The sequence below is a fragment of the Bombus terrestris genome, chromosome 10, assembly GCF_910591885.1.
Source record: "Bombus terrestris chromosome 10, iyBomTerr1.2, whole genome shotgun sequence".
Classification (NCBI taxonomy): Eukaryota; Metazoa; Arthropoda; class Insecta; order Hymenoptera; family Apidae; genus Bombus; species Bombus terrestris.
In genome coordinates this window covers 17,529,074-17,549,854 of record NC_063278.1, presented here as the reverse complement: position 1 = coordinate 17,549,854, position 20,781 = coordinate 17,529,074, and the positions used below count along the sequence as shown (strand labels likewise).

General features: G+C 34.8%; 1 protein-coding gene across 6 annotated transcripts in view; it reads left to right on the top strand.

Annotated features, from left to right (window-relative positions):
- Positions 1-20,781, top strand: part of LOC105666188 (CCR4-NOT transcription complex subunit 6-like) — a 484,667-nt gene that overhangs the window by 36,807 nt on the left and 427,079 nt on the right. For 2 of the 6 annotated variants that reach the window (XM_020864961.2, XM_020864960.2), the window contains exon 4: positions 16,522-16,649. The exons of the other annotated variants lie outside the window; for them this stretch is intronic. In XM_020864961.2, the coding sequence (XP_020720620.1) occupies positions 16,522-16,646 (125 nt within the window). In that variant the 3' untranslated portion in view covers positions 16,647-16,649. Of the gene's footprint in view, positions 1-16,521; positions 16,650-20,781 lie in introns of those variants that run through there. 6 annotated transcript variants of the gene reach the window in all.

The window sequence follows — 20,781 nt, the reverse complement described above, 5'->3', positions numbered from 1 at the left end:
CCTCGTATACGTCACGGAAAGTGTTTAGACAGAATACAATGTCTTATCGATCCGCTGAGACCTTGTTCAATTTAGATTACATCGGAACGAAGTACGGATGGGAGGCCAATGTGCGAGCAATTAAGTCCTAAAACACGTTACTCCCTTAAGAGTACTTCTCTGACACGTGTTAAAGTTAAATTGCGATTGAAAATAATCGCTTCAACGACCACGTATTGTTTTCAAATTCTGTGAATCTGTTTGCAAATAATTTCCATGTTATTTTCAGTATTTTTCAGTGCGAAACAACGACTGAAACCAGATAATTGTTACAGATTTGCGATCGAAAAATAATCGTTTCAACAACTGTGAATTGTTTTCAATCCTATGGTCTGTTTGCAGTGTAATTTTCCTGTTATTTTTACTATTTTGTGTAGCGAAGCGATGGTTCAAGTGCGTTAAGCCATGGCTCGAGTCGGATAATTGTTACACATTTCTCGGTAATCCGGATTCTTCTACAAAACAGTGTTGGCCTTCAGCGAAACACTTGTTCGAAGAGACTTTTCATCGAATCGGTTCAGTCCGAACTGCCAAACCGGAATTTCCGCTTCGTATTTCTTATCTGCGTTATCTTGCAGTGCGAAACAATAGCGCAAACCGGATAATCGTTACGGGTTTGCAATTGAAAATAATAATTGTCTCAACAGCTGTGTATTGTTTTCGATCTCATGGATCTCTTTGCCGATAATTTCCATCTTATTTTTAGCGTGTTGTCGGGTAATTGTTACACATCGCTCGACGATTCCGGTTCCATTCTTTTTCCCAATTTCCCTGCAAGACTGTGACTTGGTCTTCGGTGAAACGTTTGTTCGAGCAGAAGTTTCGACAAATCGCAATTTTGTATTCTCATTTCCGTTATCTTGACTGCAAAGCAATGACAAACATCGGACAATCTTATTTTGAGTCCTTTTGCAAAACCGACTTGGTCTTCGGCGAAGACGTTGTCCAACAAGTTCCGCCAAATTTTCAAACGCAAACTGTCCGGATCGCAATTTGTATTTCTTAAACACGAACCTACAAAACTCATTCCAATTAAGTGGAAACGGAGCGTTTCGAGATGTAGAGTGAATCGCAAAAGGAGGACATCGGGAGACGAGAACGGAGAAGGTTTCCGAGCACGCAAGAAAGGAGCGGGTCAGTTGGCGGCACGGCGGGAAAGGGGAAGGTAACTTTCTCCGGTGATCGTCCTACTAACCGCAATATCATCGGCTCAAAGATTTTTATGTATATCCACTATATTCTCCGCTCGCTCACAGATTTCCCTTCTATATGCTTTTATCCTCTCTTGCTGCGATTTGACCTCCATTTCCTATCTTTTATCTATTTATTGAGTAGGTGAAAGAGGCAGACGCGCATATATCGAGGTTGTGTATTGGAAAGGATCTCGCAGAAATTTGTGTCGTAGATAGGGGAAATACGCTCGTTATGATTTACAAAAGATGAATACTACCGATAATACCTACTCTGCTTTCAATGCGTTCAGTTTGCGTACTTTTGCCCCGAAAATGGTTCCTATAGATCGATAAGTTTGCGCGGGGATATTTAACTGTAATTTACATTCTCTATATTTCGCGCTTTATCGCGTGAAACGTGCAACGTGGATTAAAATCTACGCAGAAATTAATTCCACTGTGTTTCTCGAGTCATTTCCGAGCCAAGCGTGTTTTTTTCTATTTTACTATAATTTTTCTATTTTTATTTATTTATTTATTTATTTATATTAACAATTTGTCCAATTTGGACATTTGGTAGAATTAAGGAAAATATGTCGCAATTATGAAACTGGAAGACTGTCTTAAAATATTATTAAAGGTACCTTTGTTTATTCAGAAACAGAATGGTAAAGAAAGGTCGGAAATTGCATCAATTAACTGTTACGATAAATGTTATCAATCAGTGTTGTCAGTGTAACGATACACAAGAGGTAAAGTATTTCATGTGGCAGATGATTTAACGTAAAATTAGATTGAACAGGTCACGTTCAATAGATGGTGGAACATTGATATCAAAGACGTTGTTATTCGAAAATATGGACACGTGTCTTTTTTTTTTTTTAATAAAATGTAATTTAGTTGCAAAGTTACACGTAGACATAGCGATTTTATTTTTCATTAAATCTGTCGTGAAATATTGACACGATAAAATTTATTTTTGAAAGCTAATGTGCCGTGGAAATAATGAAAAATATTGACATCTGCAAGCGTTAAATATTACAGAGCATTATTTTTTATTTAAGGAATTGGTACCTACAGTTCGTTTGGTAATCGAGCTGTACATAAAATAGAAAAAGCTTTTTCAGTTGAATAGACAGATTATTGCGACTAACCCGAATAATATTTTAAGCTGCTTAACACTTCGACGAATTGTTTCAATTTGAAATCAAAATTATATGTATGTATTATATTTATTTATATATATTATATATAATATAAATACGTAAATAATTATATATTTATGTTTCCCAAGATATTTAATAAAATAATTATATATCTCAAGATTATTAAATTTTTTTTTATTTATTTATTGAAATTCACAATTTGTCCAATTTGGACATTTGGTAGAATTTTTTAACAGTTATATTAACATGTTGGTGGTTACCCCCAGCGGGGTAGATTATTAAATAATGATATTTTATATCAACAATAGTATTTATATAAATAATTATATTATATACTTTTTCTCAATTAGATTTTAAAATATATATATTCATAATTAATAATTATATTTTAATATATACTTATATACATAATAATTCAATTTTTACGACTTTTTTTTACAGAAAATGCTTTATTTTTTTTTTTTAATTATTTTTTTACAAAATTGTACCTCTTTTTTAAAAAAAATTATTCCTTTTTCGTAACTTCGTAAATTGACGCAGTGGTAAGATACCGATAAAATGAAAAGATAATTAGTTTTGCTGTTTGTCGTTCACACGCGTTCACGTTGATTTTCCTTCAAACTTATCGGATTCCAAAGTCAGCAAGTTTCAGAAAAATTGTTCTACAAATGGTCGAATAATATGTTTTGCGAGAGAAGTTTTGTTTTGTGTCAAATCGACACGCCGGGACAGTTGTAGATTAAACAAACAATGTATATTTCATACAACATAAACAGACGAAAGAAAATTGATAATACATGAGAAGTACAGAGACACCACAATTTTACAAAATGAATTTACATTCATGATTTATATTATTTTGTCGAATTACATACGATCCATTTTGTTATAAAATAAATTTTTATTTAATCTATTAATTTTAATACCCATTAACAATTTATATAATTTAACAATCTATTAATTTAATATTGATAAATCTAAATTTCTATAACTTATTAATTTAATACCCATCAACATAAATTTTTATTTAATCTATTAATTTTTATACTCATTAACAATTTATATAATTTAACAATCTATTAATCTATTTACAAAATGAATTTACATTCGATAAGAGCAACGAACAAATATAATATACGTGTACTACAAAATATTAGGTCGTCCGAAAGGTTTCTTTCGTCTTATGAGGAAATAATAGACGCACAACGTTTTCTTGATTTATATTATTTTGCCGAATTACGTACGATCCATTTTATTCCGTTGAGATAAACACCGCGTCATTTCACGAACTTGGTTTCACGTTTGTACGTATGAAGGTGAACCGTTGATAAGAACACATTTGCGAAGGAAAGACACTTTTCCGACAATCTAATAGAAGACTGTTACCAACACGTTGGAAAATTTATAGCAGAAAATTTATAAAAAATAAAAATTTATAGTGTATCGATTCTGAACTTTCTCTCATCCTCTCTACGTATGTCTGTTAAAATCCGCAAGAAGAATTAATTCGTCGTTAGTTCAGAAATTTTACTAAAGTTCCAGCATTGATCGACGCGTCCACGTATTTACGAGCAGCAACAAAAATAACGTAGGCAGACAATTAACCGTAAAGTATTAGCATCTCTGTTTAATGGTTACTTTGTTGAGCGTTGAATTGCCACCGGTTAGGCGATAGTTTCAAGTTAATTCCCCGGCTAGATCAAAGACGGGAAAGCGGCAGTCGCGTGTAATCGCGTGTAGCTTTCCGAGTATGTACATATATAGGTAGACTCTCGAAATTGCGGCTGCTCCGACTATTAAACTGAAGTGCGAACGTGGTTGGAGAAAATAAGTGGGTTATTCACGCACGTTCTATAATCGTCAAAGCGGCAGACAGCGCGAAACGCCTCCGGAGCCCGGAGTTATTTCCTGCGACACGGTACCGTCTACTACGCTGCAAGACGGAAATCCGGCAGTGTCGCGAGGAGAGAAACTAAAAAGGGGTGTGGAGGAAGCGCGATTTCACGAGGTGACAATTCCTTTGACTGGGACGCGCAACGAGAGTCGGCCCAGGCTGGATATTAGAAGGGATACCCGCCGGCTGCCACTCTCGTTTCGCCAGTTTCGCGAGTGCGTCCGGGATGTCATCTCTATGTGATGTATACAGAATGCCAGTATTGTGGCACGCTTTCAGGAAAATAAGACAAAGCCATCATCGTCGAACGATTATTTTAAAGCTCGTTTGGGACCGTACGGTTACAGAAAAATAAGAGAAACCTGACAAACTGCTAAAACATTGCCAAATCTTATTTGGAACGTTGCTTAAACCTCGTTAGACTCTGAAGAACTCGTATGTTCAGCATCGTAGTGTTGCAAGTATCTCGTCAATTATGTAATACAATTAGCAGTTTTCTTGCTTTACATCGATCGTACTTTTCGCCTGTCTCGGTCAATTCTGATATTCGTGTTAGTGTTGGGATTTTCATGATCATATTAGATATCTATTTTATCATGTTTTGTTATATCGTTGGACGATCAATTGCTTTTATCGAGTCTGTCTTACGTATTTGTCTATCTACGCCCAACTCGGTGTATACACCGAGTTAGTTTGTTTTAATGGGATTTTTTGATGTTGTTTACAAGCAGCCTCTAACATCCCCAAGCTTCGTTCACGTTAGGCAATTTTCGGTCAAACGACCGAGTCGATCGAAGTTGTTTATATTGGTCCGTGTAAACACAGTGCCAAGCAAATTGAAATGACTTTCAATATTCCATTAGATCGTTCACCCTTCAGCCGGAGACAGTCTGTTCCTCCGTTGTTTAGTCGAACGACTTGGCCATTTCAATTGTACCTGCCTGATGCAAAGGTGGCCCGTGTCGTTAAAGACAGAGTTCGTACGAGCTGATCTCTAGTGCCCTTTCCCTTTCTTTACAATATACTGTACAGTATCTATACGTACACTTACTGAGAATCTCCAGGGCAGAGTAGATCTTGAGAGTCCCTGGAGACGACTCACCGAATCTCGTAGAAACTTGCTACTTTAGAGGTAGTTCCATTAAATTAAGGAATAGTTATCGAGGAATAAATGCATATAGTCGAATGTTTGACCTCGTATTTTCCTACCTGACATAGGACAGTATCGTTTAATCATAAGCTGTTAACAATTCCACAAATCGGATTTAATCTTTGGACTATTTAACTCGGATGAAATTCTTTCAACGAGATCTGGCCTCGTCGTAAACTCGAGGCTCGAAAATATATGTATCGATATAGATGCATTACAAGTTCAGCAGGCGTCCTAATGCGTATGAACGGGATTGTACGCACACGTTCAAGGACATCACCGAACAACCGGTCTAAGCAAAGAAGAATAGAAAATGCAGGCGCACATCCATACACACAGATGCGATATTCAGCCAGCGTACCGCTCTTGCCACAATAGGCCAACCTATTACAAGATGCAGGAGGCACCGTTGCTGAAATAAATGTGCTTCCTTTTGAACGAATATTCACGGAGATCTACTCAGCCCATACTCGCTGTTTTGTGCCTGTTACTGCCTCGCCTCTTTTTACCAACCTGCCCCGTCGAGGTGAAAAGCAAGAAAGCGAGAGAAAGCGGACGAGAACAGAAAAGCTACCGGCTTTTCCTCCACCCCTGTACATTTTCATACTCTCGGCTTTGTATCTTGTATTGTTGTAACTCTCATTCCCTACGAATTATTTATTGCGATGGATAGCTTTGTTCGCGATAGACACCACAATTACGTATTGTCCATTTCGTAACGTGCGATTCTACTTTATCGTTGTACGCTTGTAACCTTGTAACATCCATTGTTCATTTTGAACGTCCTTCTTTTACAGATGTTTTATTTTAGCGTTGTAGTATGTGGAAAGTATGTCAATTTCAGTCAGACGATTGAGCGTGGTTTTGGGAATAAAAATTGAGGACAATTTGAATTATTCGTTGTAGTCGTGAGAAATATTCTTCTGATAATCGAATAACTCTGTTCTCATTTCAAAGATTATTTGTTTCAAATTATTTTGTAATACGATAATATTAAACACGGAGATTTTTTGATAGAAGTTTTTTTTTTTATTTATTAGAATATTTACAATCAATCCTCATCGAGAATTTTCAGTAACTTCATTTGGCGTGATACAATGACATGGTTTATAATAGTTTTATATTGTTGATTCTAGTTGGATCTAATGATTCAATGTAAAAGGTATTTTCTTTTTAGTCTGCGGATCTGGTCCGTCGTGTCAAGTAGTTGGCTGACTAATGGGTTGTGGCGGTTGTTGACTCTTGCGTTATATCTGCTTCGATAGAAGTATCGTAGTTTATTTCAGTTTCTATTCTTGTTCTTTAATCTCCTTACAGGAGAACCTCTGAATTTCAAAATTAATTGATCGTGAATTTTTCTGTATTTCTGCATTAATTGAAGGCTCAATTGCAGGTATAAATCACTTAATGATGCTCCAATTATTCGATTATATGTAAAATATTTATGTTCTTATACGTATCAGAGTAAATTACTGTTCGTTACATTTTCTGAATGAGAATGAGATGTGCATTTTTATTTTCATATCTCACATGGAAAGTAAGTAAAATATCTTGATAGCGAATTTAAATTAATCTATTTAAATCACGGATTTTCATGCAAATTTATATTTCTGTGGGAATAATTGCTCCATTCTTTAGGTTCTTTCTAACCCTGTTACATTTTTCTAACATCAAAGAAACGTGTCTTCAGCTTGAACAAAATGTGAAAAGAATCCTATTGATGATGATTTCTCGCTACAATTTCATATAAACAAACCTACCTTCTGTTTGCTAAGATAAGATCGAGATTGAAATGTAAAAACCTTTAATGTACCTTTTTAAAAATTGCATCTACGCAATGCTGGGTTTTACCTATTAAATACTACAACAGATATTTCCAATATTTTCTATATTTTCGCGTATCAAGTACAGTGTATACATTTCTTCGTCTTTAACTCTTTGAGTCCTGAATACTCGCGGCCTATGCGGTCCGTACGGACGGCGCCCAGCTAGCGCTGACGATCGCTGTGGACGGAATACTTTTTCGTTAGACTGAACTCTGTTGATTGACTATTCAAAGCGCAAGTCGTAATAAATTATAGTAATTCTTTTGCACGAGATTAAATGATTCAAGAGCGTTATTTTTTAGTATTAATTATGTATTATAAACATTGAAATTTACAATAAACTAGAAAACAATAAACTAGGAAACTAAATTTAGTAAATATAACACAAGTTAATAATTCAGTTGCATGTGCAAAATTTCAAAACAATTATCGATACATAATCCGACGTCGCATTTTCTGCATTCTCTTATTTTTCACACAAACAACACATTTCCTTCTTGATAATTAGATGCGACTGTCCGCGAAACAGGTAGACAACTGTTATAACGAGGCATTATTGGCATTTGTTTACTGCCGTTACTAAGAAATGCATTTATATTTATCTCACACAAACGTAATGGTAATCCTTCTGCATAGGTGCTCGGAAAAATTGACAAACCCATACATGCGTCCTTAGTCCACACCGATAGCTTTCGCCAGGCGCCCATAGTACTCAAAGGGTTAAAATTCTCATAAACGCATAATATGGAAAGGAAATTTAGAGAAAGCTTAATTTAACACGTTGATTCGGCTAAGTTTCCTGCGGGGCCTAAATCCGATCGCTGGTACGCAGAACGTAAATAGAGCGACAAGTGGGGATTCCTTGTTTATCGCCTTCGATTCATTGTAAAAAAAAGCTTGTATTTATTTATTTATTGTTGCTTAGTCCGTGCCTTTCGGCTTTGGACGAACTCTCGGTTTTACATCTCTTGTGTCTAATTTTTTCTTATATATCTACCTCCCCTCTTTTCCACTCTATTCTATTGCACTCCCTTAATTATTCTATTCTCTAAAAACTAAAACTAGGAACCACAAATTAACCACTAATGACTAAAAACTATTGCAACTTTGGGTTTTTGTCTCCTTGCTGTGCATCTCCCCTGTCGTTTGCCCTTCTCCTCTCTATTATTGCTTTCAGTTCTGCTAAACCTTCTCCCGTCTCATTTAGTACTTTTCCTGTGTCCTTTGGTCCTCCCGTTATTTCACATTCTTCTAGTACGTGTCTCAGGTCTTCTTCATTCCTTTTACGTAGTCTGCATCTTTTTTCTCCCTTTTGCTTCCAGTATTCCGTTGCTTTGGTCTCGTTTCCACATCTGAATCTTGCCAGTATTCTTCTGTCTCTCCACTTCATCCTCCCTTCTAGGCACTTTGGTAATTTTTGTAAAGAAAAGATTATTTAGTTCTGAAATGAAGAAAGCGATGAGCTTTCCAGAGTGTTCCGAGTTCTTTCATTTAGTCGAGAAGCATACTTGTGAGACGTACATCAGTGATTTTTCATCCTCAAAATGTTCAATAAACAACGTGAAAATATATTTGAAAGTGAGAAGAGTAGCGATGACGAAGTCTACGACTATTGTTCGAAGTGTTCAAAACCACCCCAATTGTGTTTGGAACGTTTTAACAAATACCATGCGATATAGCATAATATAATATTTTATCCAGAATATAAATTAATGAAAAGTATGATATAATGTGTTTTTAATATTTTTATGTTGTATATCCTATATTTAATCAACTGGAACAAGAAGAGCGTCATCCATACTTGGATGACGGTCCCCACGGAAGTATATCCGTCACATAGATATGGGTAACGCGACGACCAACGTGTTGAGAATCTATAATACTACGCTCAATATTCTAAAGTAAATATGCAGCTATATTCTCTAAACGATAATTTAGACTCGGTGCTTCTGCGTACACTGTATGATATTACGATGCTCCAGGTATATTTTATTGTTCGCTCGTAACCAACGCTATTGCGGCTGCTGGTTATGTTTCAACGTTAAATTAATGACGGTGGAGTCTATTTGGTGTGAAGTGGTAACGAAGGTAGCTGTGGTGTATCCTTGATTCACTCTATTTGTTCCTTCCAACATGTGCTCTATCGACTAAAATCTGTAACATGAACACACAGTATAATTTATCAGAAAACGTTATACGATACGTTTCACATCGTACAAAAGATTTATCCGTATGTGTAAGAAATTTTCATTTATTGAAAAAACAAATCTTCGCTTCTCTACGCTCTGTAAATCGTCCTTTCGTAAAACTTGCTTGCGTGACTGCAGTTAGGTTAAATGGTTTACTGTTTCTAATTGACTGAAGTGGTGACTCGTGTCACTTTCCTTGAGAAGTGTTCGATAAATCCGCTCTTGAGAGGATCGTAAGGGGAATTTGACTATCGTCTGTGCTTCCATCCAATCGTAAACGTCATAAATTATAGCGACTGCTGTAGCGGTCGACATACCGCTGAGAAACATTTTACTTTCATAGACGCGTACTTCTTCAGTTCATTAGTCTCAGATCGTTTGAGTGTCAAGCTATAGACACGATAGAGAGGATTGTTCCAAGCTAACAAAGAGACTCGTGATTCTAGCAATACATTTAAAATTAGCTGGCATTTGAATGATGGCACGGCGCTGTGAATGATCACGGACAAACACATCTTCTGATTTGTTTCTTCAATATTTCCAAGAAACTAGTGGATATATTAAGTTTTTTTTTCTTTTATTTATTTGTTAGAATATTTACAATCAATTCTCGTTGAGAATTTCCAGTAACTTCATTTGGCGTGATACGATGACATGGTTTATAATAGTTTATATTGTTGGTTCTAGTAGGATCTAAAGATTTAGTCTAAAGGGTATTTTCTTAGTCTGCGGGTCTGGTTATACGAACATGAAATCTAATCTGTCAAACGTTGTGATCTTCTTGATAGAAGAAAATGGATCATACGTAATTCGATAAAGTAATATAAAACGAAAAATGTTGTGCATCCATAATTTCCTTATAAATGTTCATGAAGAACTTTTGGTGCAGGATAAACATATACTGCCACTCACAGGATTTAGAATAACGACGCGTGGATGTTGTTAAGATATACGAGATAAACGACAAACTGATACGCGCTATCTTTTTTTGGAATCAACGCGTCGTATGAAATATGCAGCACCGTGAATAAACTCAACTCCATTTTTGGATCTTTCATAATACTAAAATAAAAATTCACGTGATTTCCTATTATTATAGTATGTATGAAGCGAAGCTGAAGATACTACTAACAAAAGTCTTCTTCTTTCGAGGCCTGGAAGAAATTAAATTTTCTTCTAAACTTGTATTTTTTTTTTTTTGTTTATTTTTACCAGTTTTCGTGTATTACATATTTATATTTTCCATTATAAACGATGAATTCGGTTGTGAGGTGGTTCAGGCAAAAGTACCGATACGCAACGGTACGACATAGCCATGCAATATTACATTTTTTTTTATTTTTTTTTATTTTTAGGTTTACACTTGTAACTTAAATTTAAGTCGCTGTAGAGCGGTACTTATGTACGATATAGTTTTTTTTCTTTCCATCTCTGTTCTGAAAACCTGGTCGCAAAGAAAAACACTTTTCGGACAACTTAACAGTTTAGTGGGTCCCAAAGCAAGTCGAATAAAGTAGGATAAAACTGTAAGAAATGGATTAATAATAATGATAAGCTGACAATAGATATCCATAGCACTATGTGTTAACAGGATTCCCATGACAAATCTACCAAGTTTTCGTAGCGTTTTCATTTTTGCAAAGGACGGTCCAACGGGGGAAAATAAATATTGAAACTTTTGTGTATCATCCTCCGGAGTGCTTTAAATTTCCAGCTATCAAATATAACGTGAACCGCTTTGTTTCAAATATATCATCGTTATTGTCGCTTTCTGAATAGCTCTGCTGCCATTGTGTTATACTTGGGCTGTTAAATATTACCTTCTTTTTTCACCTGCAACATTATACAATGCAAACTTATTATTTCGGAAATGTATCAAGTGTCTTGATTCGGAGTATCGTTTCATTGTCCCACAAAATGTACGTTTAATAAGATACCATAGACGAGCCATCGTTTCCCGACAAAGGACCGCGTAGCTATTAAGTACACGCCAACTAATTAAATTAGCAGGTCGAAGCCTCCGCTCTTCTTCGAAATCTTCCGCAACTATTGCCGAGGAAATTGATATTCATGGTCGATGTAACTTTCTGGCTTGTGCAAGTGACAGTAGGGAAAAGAGTTGATTCGCGGAAAGGAAGGTCGCGACGCCTGGTCGAGTTGTGTCGTTGATGTCGGATTGGTCATCCTTAATTATACTCCGGCCACGGTAGAAATTGTAGCGACCGCGATCCACGAATACCTGGTGCTATTCGATGCTACATATCGAGCAGGAAGAATCTCATGCTCGTGCTAGGTTCACTCAGACGATATTACAGTCGAAAGCTAGCGCATGTAGACGTACACGCGGTTCTACAGATGGAAACGCATCTATTCGACTCTGGAATTTCATATCACGTGGCAGAAGGGATAGTACGCCCGAGCATTAATTTCAAAACGTACCGTGCTGATGCGAGTTTGAGAGATGATGATGCATTCTGGGACATTCTGCGATCTCCAGAGATCTCCGAATGCCACTCGCAACGGTAGTGAATCATACTTTGGTTCTTAAGTTATTCAATAAGAATCTCTTTTCTCCGCGGATTTAACGCTTAACGTTTCTTTAATTCGTCCTGTTAACGCGTTAAGGACCAACGCGATATCTCGTTTGTAATTTCCTTTCGATCAGTTCGCATTGTCGAATTCTATCAAATTGGTGTTGCAATTGCGAAGAGGAATTCCGAGAATTTAAGTCAGCCTTCTTTTCATCGCTACCTTTTCCTCCAGTTCCTTAAGTTCCTTCTATGAAGTTTGAAGAAATCGAAGTGTCTTATAGCACAGCGATGTACTGTTCTATTTTCGAATTATAGCACTTCTTTCTTTGTCGCTAATCCCTCGCTCGTTTCACTTGCGTCTCTTTGATAAACTTCGGTGTACGTGAATTTTACTATCTCGTCGCTTGATACTTAACGAGCCGATAAAGAAATCCCAATACCGAGAAACTACGTTTATTTGGAACAAATTTTAGTGGAATGTCGGATCAAGTGAACTCTTGCCAGTCGAATCCGCTCATTTCTATGTGAATTCTTTCGACGTAAACGAAAAATCATGGGAATCAGTGCGCTCCTACCATACGGATTCCAAGAAAATTATACGAACCATTCGTCCCCCGATAAGTTCGTACGAGAATGTACGTTACTCGTAACACGATCGATAAATTTAACATTTATCGCTAAACATTATCTGTGTACGTGGTACAGCCACTGGACAAGGAAAAATGAGTAAACATTATTACAGTGTACCGTTTTGCTATTTGCTAGACATTTCTTAACACTCGTTAACATAGTAATTGTGACATTTCTCTAATGTTTTCACGATCTGTCTCCCACCGTCCGAACGTTTCCTGGCAACGGTATTTCCATCGTATCGGTACCGTGTATTTCATCTGATGTGCTGCAGCGCAACGGCTCTCTTTCTCTCTCATTAGATATTAGATCTATTAGATCTCTCTCATTAGATCTATTTAATGAGTAGAAATACGTACACGTCTGGTAGAACATAGAATCGTTTTAACGCTTTATTGCGATCGATTGAATGGTCGGTACCGTTATGTCCAGCAGGATTTCGGGATCGTGGTACGTTGTTACCAATGAAATGAGGGATTAGAAGCGATGGAGCGTCATCTTCACCGGCCTATAAATGAACTGTATTTCTTTTAGACCTGTTTCGCACGACCCTTTGCACTCGATACCGTACACTTCTGTCTTGAGCGATGATTCACGGTCCTAGCTTTTCTGACTAATGAAACTGTACATCTGCCGGGGAATTATTCCGTCTTAAAAGAAGCCGAAAATTTGAATAATTAAATCCACGTACAAATGTAAAACGATCATAATTTACAAATATAAAAATATCTGTCCATTATGATAATCAAAAGAAATATTACATAAGAGTCGCTTGTCCACCAACGAGCTCCATTATACACATAATGGCTAAATGAATATAAAATTTGTAATAAATTAAAATTCTGCAAGAGATAAAACGGAAGACAAACTAATATTGTTTAATATTAAAATGTAATAAGCAGTTACAAACGAATACATATTTCATGAACTTATAAGTATGCAAACATTTTAGTCGATTTGTATCGACGGTGCAAAGTGTATAAATTAATCACGAATTAATAATTAGGTGAAGTCTTCTCATGCAATTAACAGACTATAAATATAAATTATTTATTATATATATATTCGATTTAAATTACTCGTATTAACATTTTTCGGTATCGTTATCTGTATGAAATCTTTCTATCATTCTAGAAGAACTTTCTCTATCTGTTTCGTAATTCAGAAATTAAAAGATCTGAATACAAAGAGCACGTGAAGCAACAAAATATCTGTATAACGTTCAGTTACAAATATCTATTTTATTATTGTATATTGAACTTTAAAAATTTACACAATTGCGTTATAATATTCTACCGTAACTGCAGTATAACGATGATATTAGGTCATCCCATAAGTTCGCGCCGACCTTTGTGTATACATTTCATATTTTAAAGAAAAACAAGAGAACTTTTATCGAGACGGAATAATGAAAAATGGGAAGAAGTTGTACAACGAAAGGGGGATTACATTTTTTCATGAAACTGAAAGGTTTGTAAACAATCTTAACATATATAACCGCTCGAAAAACGGCACGAACTTATGGGATCACCTAATAGAAAATAAAGTCATTGTATTGCGATTTATTTCGTTATTTTGTAGTTAAGATATACCTTTTCGGAAATAAACAGATGTATCCATATATTTTTGAACGGTTGTGTAGCTTTATTATATAAATATGTATTACATATATTATACTAAATACACTATATTAACACTATAATTTAATATACATGTACATATCAAATTAATATATATAATACATATATCTATTATATATATACAATTATCTTCATCTTATTATATTATATATATAAACAAATATAATAGATAATTGTAAAAGTTTAATATCAACAGAAGGATTGATCAAGAGATGACTTGCTTACATGTCAGGTCGTGGATAATTTTCAATTGTTGATGATTCCGGTATTACGATATCGCTTTATTATATAAATATATGTTATATTAATATATTATACTAAATACATTATATTAACAATATAATCTAATATACACGTACATATCACATTAATATATATAATACATATATCTATTATATATATACAATTAGTAAGTATTGTATATACAATTATTATATATATACAAGTTTAATATCAACAGAAGGATTGATCAAGAGATGACTTGCTTACATGTCAGGTCGTGGATAATTTCCAGTTGTTGATGATTCCGGTATCGCGATATCGCTTTATTATATAAATATATGTTATATCAATATATTATACTAAATACATTATATTAACAATATAATTTAATATACACGTATATATATCAAATTAATATATATATATAATATGTATATATTTATTATATATATACAATTATCTTCATCTTATTATATTATGTATATAAAAATAAATATAATAGATGATCGTAAAAGTTTAATATCAACAGGAAGATTGATCAAGAGATGACTTGCTTACATGTCAGGTCGTGGATAATTTCCAATTGTTGATGATTCCGGTATCGCGATATCGCTTTATTATATAAATATATGTTATATCAATATATTATACTAAATACATTATATTAACAATATAATTTAATATACACGTATATATATCAAATTAATATATATATATAATATATATATATTTATTATATATATACAATTATCTTCATCTTATTATATTATGTATATAAAAATAAATATAATAGATGATCGTAAAAGTTTAATATCAACAGAAAGATTGATCAAGAGATGACTTGCTTACATGTCAGGTCGTGGATAATTTCCAGTTGTTGATGATTCCGGTATCACGATATCGCGTCGAATTACAAATGAATTGGTGTACTTTGCCAAGGAGATCAGTCGCAGGTGTTTGACCCCAATCAACATGCAGATGATGCATTTGTTCGAACCCATCGTTAATTCATCTATTAGACTGTCGCTACCGGTTGAACATTACGTTCGTTCACATTCATATTAATAAATGGAAATTAAATGGAAATTTTTCATGTTATTTCGTGTGCATAGCCTGGTTTTCTCGGCGGAACGTTCACGTGCCATCCATTGTGTAATATCTTTCCAGGAATATAGGTGAAATGAGGGACGTATGATTTGAATGTAATTTTACGTACCGACGGAATAAAATTAAAGACTCACCTACTTTTTTCTAGAAAAAAGATCGCTCGTGCTGCGTCACTCGTGATTTCTACAGTTATAAATCTGATTTCTAAAATTGTATGGCAATCGATCTATTAATAGATTCGCAGTCTGTAAAATTAATATCACACTCGCGTGACATTTTTCTCGTATTTATCAAAATTTTAAATAAATATTTGTTAAGACAAAACACACAGTATCAGTTACCTTTCCAATTATTATCTGTAATTTTCGAAAACGCATAATGCCATGTTACTAATTATAAGAAGCAATAACTTTGTTTGAATTTCTGAATTTTAAACGAAGATAAGGTATTTTTCTTCCTCTAACTTCATTAAAATTTTAATACTTTGTTCAAATATTTTTCAACTCTGTACAATCATAGGCAACGTATCTCTTCTTATGTATCGTAGAAAAGCGAAAGTTTATATTAGAAATTATTTTCATAGTAGAAACTTGTTTTTCCATTTCTGTTATAAATATTATGTAAACTATATGGTACTGAAATATCTATCAGAAATTTTCTGCCAATAGTATCTTGCCATTTGCGTAGAAATTCTATTTTCTTCTCGTTAATAGAATATGTATATTCTCCGTAAAAGGAAATCAAATCTAATCGTAGTAAATTATGTCTTGCCAGATGATAAATAGCTAGAGAATGATAGATTCTGTAGCAAATAATCGTAAGAGGATAATTATTTTTAAAGTTACTCGGAGATACTCGACCTGCTTAAAAGTTTATGCATATGAATGATACTAATCACATACAAATGTTCGTAGATGCTGATATTAATGAGCTTATTCTTTCTATTTTGTTTCAGGTAAGCTTTTTAGAACAGGATTACTAATGACTGTATTCGTTCTTGAAGAGAGATCGATGGTGAGTAAGCAATTTTCACAGTTATGTACGATTCGAAAAGAAATGGACAAACAATCACGTTGTTAATTACATTATTTCTGCTACTGTTAGTTCTTTTGGAAACTTCGAGTTATCTGATTATTCCTCTATTCCCTTCGCTAATTTGAACCTTATATCGATTCTATTAATCGTTAATTTACGCCCGGTTTCCTTGACAGGATATTTTTAATTAAGGTTTATTCCTCTGTCGTATAATTATTTTAATAAAAATTTCATTTACGATATATTGTTCCGACGAATGAAACGATTGATCAACAACGGTTCAATTTCTGTTATCGGCTTCCTTTGTGCTTTCATTCGCATTTTTAATATCGCACAAATTTACCTTGCAGATCGTAATTACGCGAAACCGAATACGATTTGCTTGCATTATAGGAAAAAATAATTTCAATCTTTCACGACACGTCGATTATTATACTTTATATAAAACGACGTCGATGATATTTTACGGCAATTAGCTCGTTTGTTAATTATGTGAAAATCAACTTTTACGTCGATAACGTTCTAACGGTTCCTCAATCCAACGTGTGCATGTGTTGCTGCTTAAACACGTATAGCAGGTATTCGTTGCTACGTTAGTGAATGATTGATCGATTCGAAAGCGATTACTTGTACCTTGGGTTAACTGTAGGCATGGATTTGCACCAATTTACAACGCGATTAAGTCCACGATGTCTTGGCAATAATTAACAAGAGGAGCAGGTTAATGGTGCTCTAAGCAGAATCTACTATCTATTGTGTTCAAATTCCTCCAGTAGAACGATCGATAGAATCAACAAACAATATTTGAACGCATGCATTGAACGCGTAAAAGCATCTCCTATGAAAACAGCCACTGATTTCTAATCGCTGTAATCACCAGGGGAAATATTATCATCGGAAATATTATTATACGTTCGTATTCGGGAGATATTTAACGGTTTACTAAATTTCTGTTTCTAAAGTATTTTGTAGGAGGATAAACTTGAGGAGAATTCGTTGATGTTTTCCAAGTATCATGCCGATAACTGTACATGCCTATCTATGAAATTATCTTTCAGAAGAAAACGTTTAACATAAAATAAATTTTATACGTGCTATTATGATGTTTGCGGATTAAATATTTGAATAAAATGAATATTCATAGAGAAATTAAATTTAGAAAGTTCTCGGCATTCGTCCCATTTAATAATCGATATCCCTAAATTTTGTTTGGAAGAGTATCGCTTTTGAAATGACGTTACATACATATTTATATTTATTGCTTTATGTAGTAAATTATTTTGTTAGTTTACTGTAAGTTCATGATGTTATATCACTTAGAGTGAAAAATATAATTAATTCTAAAATCGATGTATAAAATAAAACCAGTAAAAATCTTCTCTTATAATACATTTGTTAACACGAAGCTATTTCTACCAAAACCAGTGAAAATGACTGGTCCTTAAAAAATACGTAATAATAGAATATTTTTATATTTATTGATTTATTACTTTCCTGCAGAAATTCCATGTTATATAGTACATTTTTGGTATTATTAATCCATCTATGACCATGATCCCTAAACGAGGATTGACACATTTATAAAATTGTAGAACCAGACGTTTTGACTGGTGTGGCATTTTTAGTGTTAGCATCTAGCGATCTAGCGATCGATCCGGAATTTTCCTGATAATTGATATCATCATATTGAATTTTAAAAACGTGTGGCAAGTTGTCCAAAATGAGGAAACTGGTTAATTGGGGTTCGATAAACAGATTACAGTGCCCTTTTACACTTTGACAAGTACCAGCCACTTTGACTGGTCTTGGTATAAGTAGCCTTGATACGAAATTATTTTCAGTTTGAATACATAAGAAACAAGATAAAATTCATTATATTATTCTTTTAGTCATCGTTACGAAAGTCATTACATCGTTGCGGAAAAAATATAACGTAAAGTAGGAATTTTTAAATAAAATTGTAAGACCAGTCAATGTGACTGGTATGATAGTTCTAGTGTTAAATAGGAATTAAGTCGTGATGGTGGAGGAAGCGATATAGAAAATTTAATTGGGTTAAGGATCAAGTATGTACATAATCGAAGACGAATAAGAATAAAACAAATATTATTATTGTTTGTGTACATACAATTTAAATTACTCGAAACCCATTATGTATCTTTGCATGTGTATTTCGAATGCCACGATTCCTTTAACCGAGTAAGTAATCCATCTCACGGAATATAACTAATATACAAGAAAGCTATAAGAATAATCCGCTGGGTTCGATGTCAAAATCTCATCCGTATTTCGCACGCGAATTCTCTTTGTGCGATTATTTAGAAGAGGAATTGAGAGACGCTCGATGATTTTCTTTGATCCATCTGTCCGTGCAAATGGTTTTTTCGCGAATGGTTGAAAGCTACTTCTACTGGCCGATTTGAAATGGATATGGCGAGGAAAAAAGGTGATGTTGTTGGGCAGATAGAAATTTCGTCAAGAGGGAAAAATAAAATTCCAGTTCTTCCTGGTTCAGACGATACGCGCGGCCGGTCAACACCTAAGGGTTGTAAGTTATGGCGACGTTTTGACACGAATGAGCCGACCTTTGGCCCGCGTAACGGTTCATATCTTAACAGGCAAAGGCATCTGCAAGTGTAGAGAATTTTTAAGAGATACTCTTCAAAGTTGTTTTGCGTTATTCAAAGGACGCATTTGTCTCATCTGGCGAGACAAGGGAGTTCGAGCGCGCCCTGTCACAGGGCTTGAACATGTAGGAATGAGGCTGGGACGACGTGAAACAGCAGCAACGGCAACGCAACAACAGCGACAACGTCGAACGAGCGTGTCTCGTGTGCAAATGGCAAGGCATTTCGTGCATCCTTGGATAATATGCGGCGCAATGCCAAATGCCAGCACGTCCGCATCGCAGCCAGCCTTCCAATATGCATGTGTGCAACCTGCGCTCCGCACGCGCATCCTGCGTCTATATGCGTGCACTTGCAACTCGTAAAAACGACTTGCACATATTGATGGCGAAGCTGCTTTCTCGAGATGTTTTTTCGACGATATTCCCCTTCGTGATCAAAACAACAGGCCTCTTCTTTATTCCAGCGATCTCGTCGATCGGACAAAGCGTGGAATTTATCAAATCGCCGAATATTTACGGTAGCTGAGGAAACTGCTCGAACACCTGTAGAAGCGTTTCATGAATATGTTACGTGTGTTGTGCGAAATGTTTTGAAAATTCATTGGCGTAACCAAACCGATTATCATTTTTATATTCGCCAACTTTGAGGTTCATAATGTACATCAAATTAGCAAGATATTTGGCGCAACGGTATACTTCACCGAGGTCGGACCAAGTACTTGGGCAGCCGAACTGAGAAGAACTCTGAGAAGTCAATTCGACTAATTCGCGCTTTGTCAAGTTTGTGAGTTTCGTTATCCGAATACCTAAATGATTCATAATCAGCATCGAACCGTTTAAATGAAAGAAAAGTTGGTTCGTCGCGAGAAAATGATATAACGTAAGGTTGAAGGAAATGCTTGAAATAATTGCAATTGTTACTTATCAATTTATGCAGTTAATTAATTCGACTTCTGAGCAGCTCGATTATCCATTGTTTTAATAAGCTTTAATATTCAATGAGGCCATAACACCTAGTATGCGTTTAAGATGATTAATAAATATTTTGTAGCTTCTGTATACATTTCCATATCGAAATTTGTCAATATAATAATTAAGACAGTCGTGTCTCATTACGATGCAAATAAAATTTCAAACTGTTTTATATGACGCATAGAATATATTTTCTATGGTAAATATTTAAATATTTACGTAGGTGTAAAATATTTGTCGACTCCTGCTTCAGCTATCGATAGTAGCTGTCTTTTTTAAATAAATAAAAATCTTCCATAAAATTCTTACATAACAACCACGGACAATCTTCTTGGACAACGCATAAATTATGATTTTCCTGTTTATTTTATGCCAGCATCCAAAATGAGGAGATGTACGCGATTAAAGGTGATACGCGTCATTGCACGACATTAAGAAAAATAACACTGTGGTACAAGCCTAGAAAAATATTCGCCAAATGTATGATAATGAAGCTGTCAGTGAAGAGACATGCCAACGATTGTTATTTATTTTAACTGTCCGGATGTTCGCTTAAGGACCAATCGCAATTAAATGACC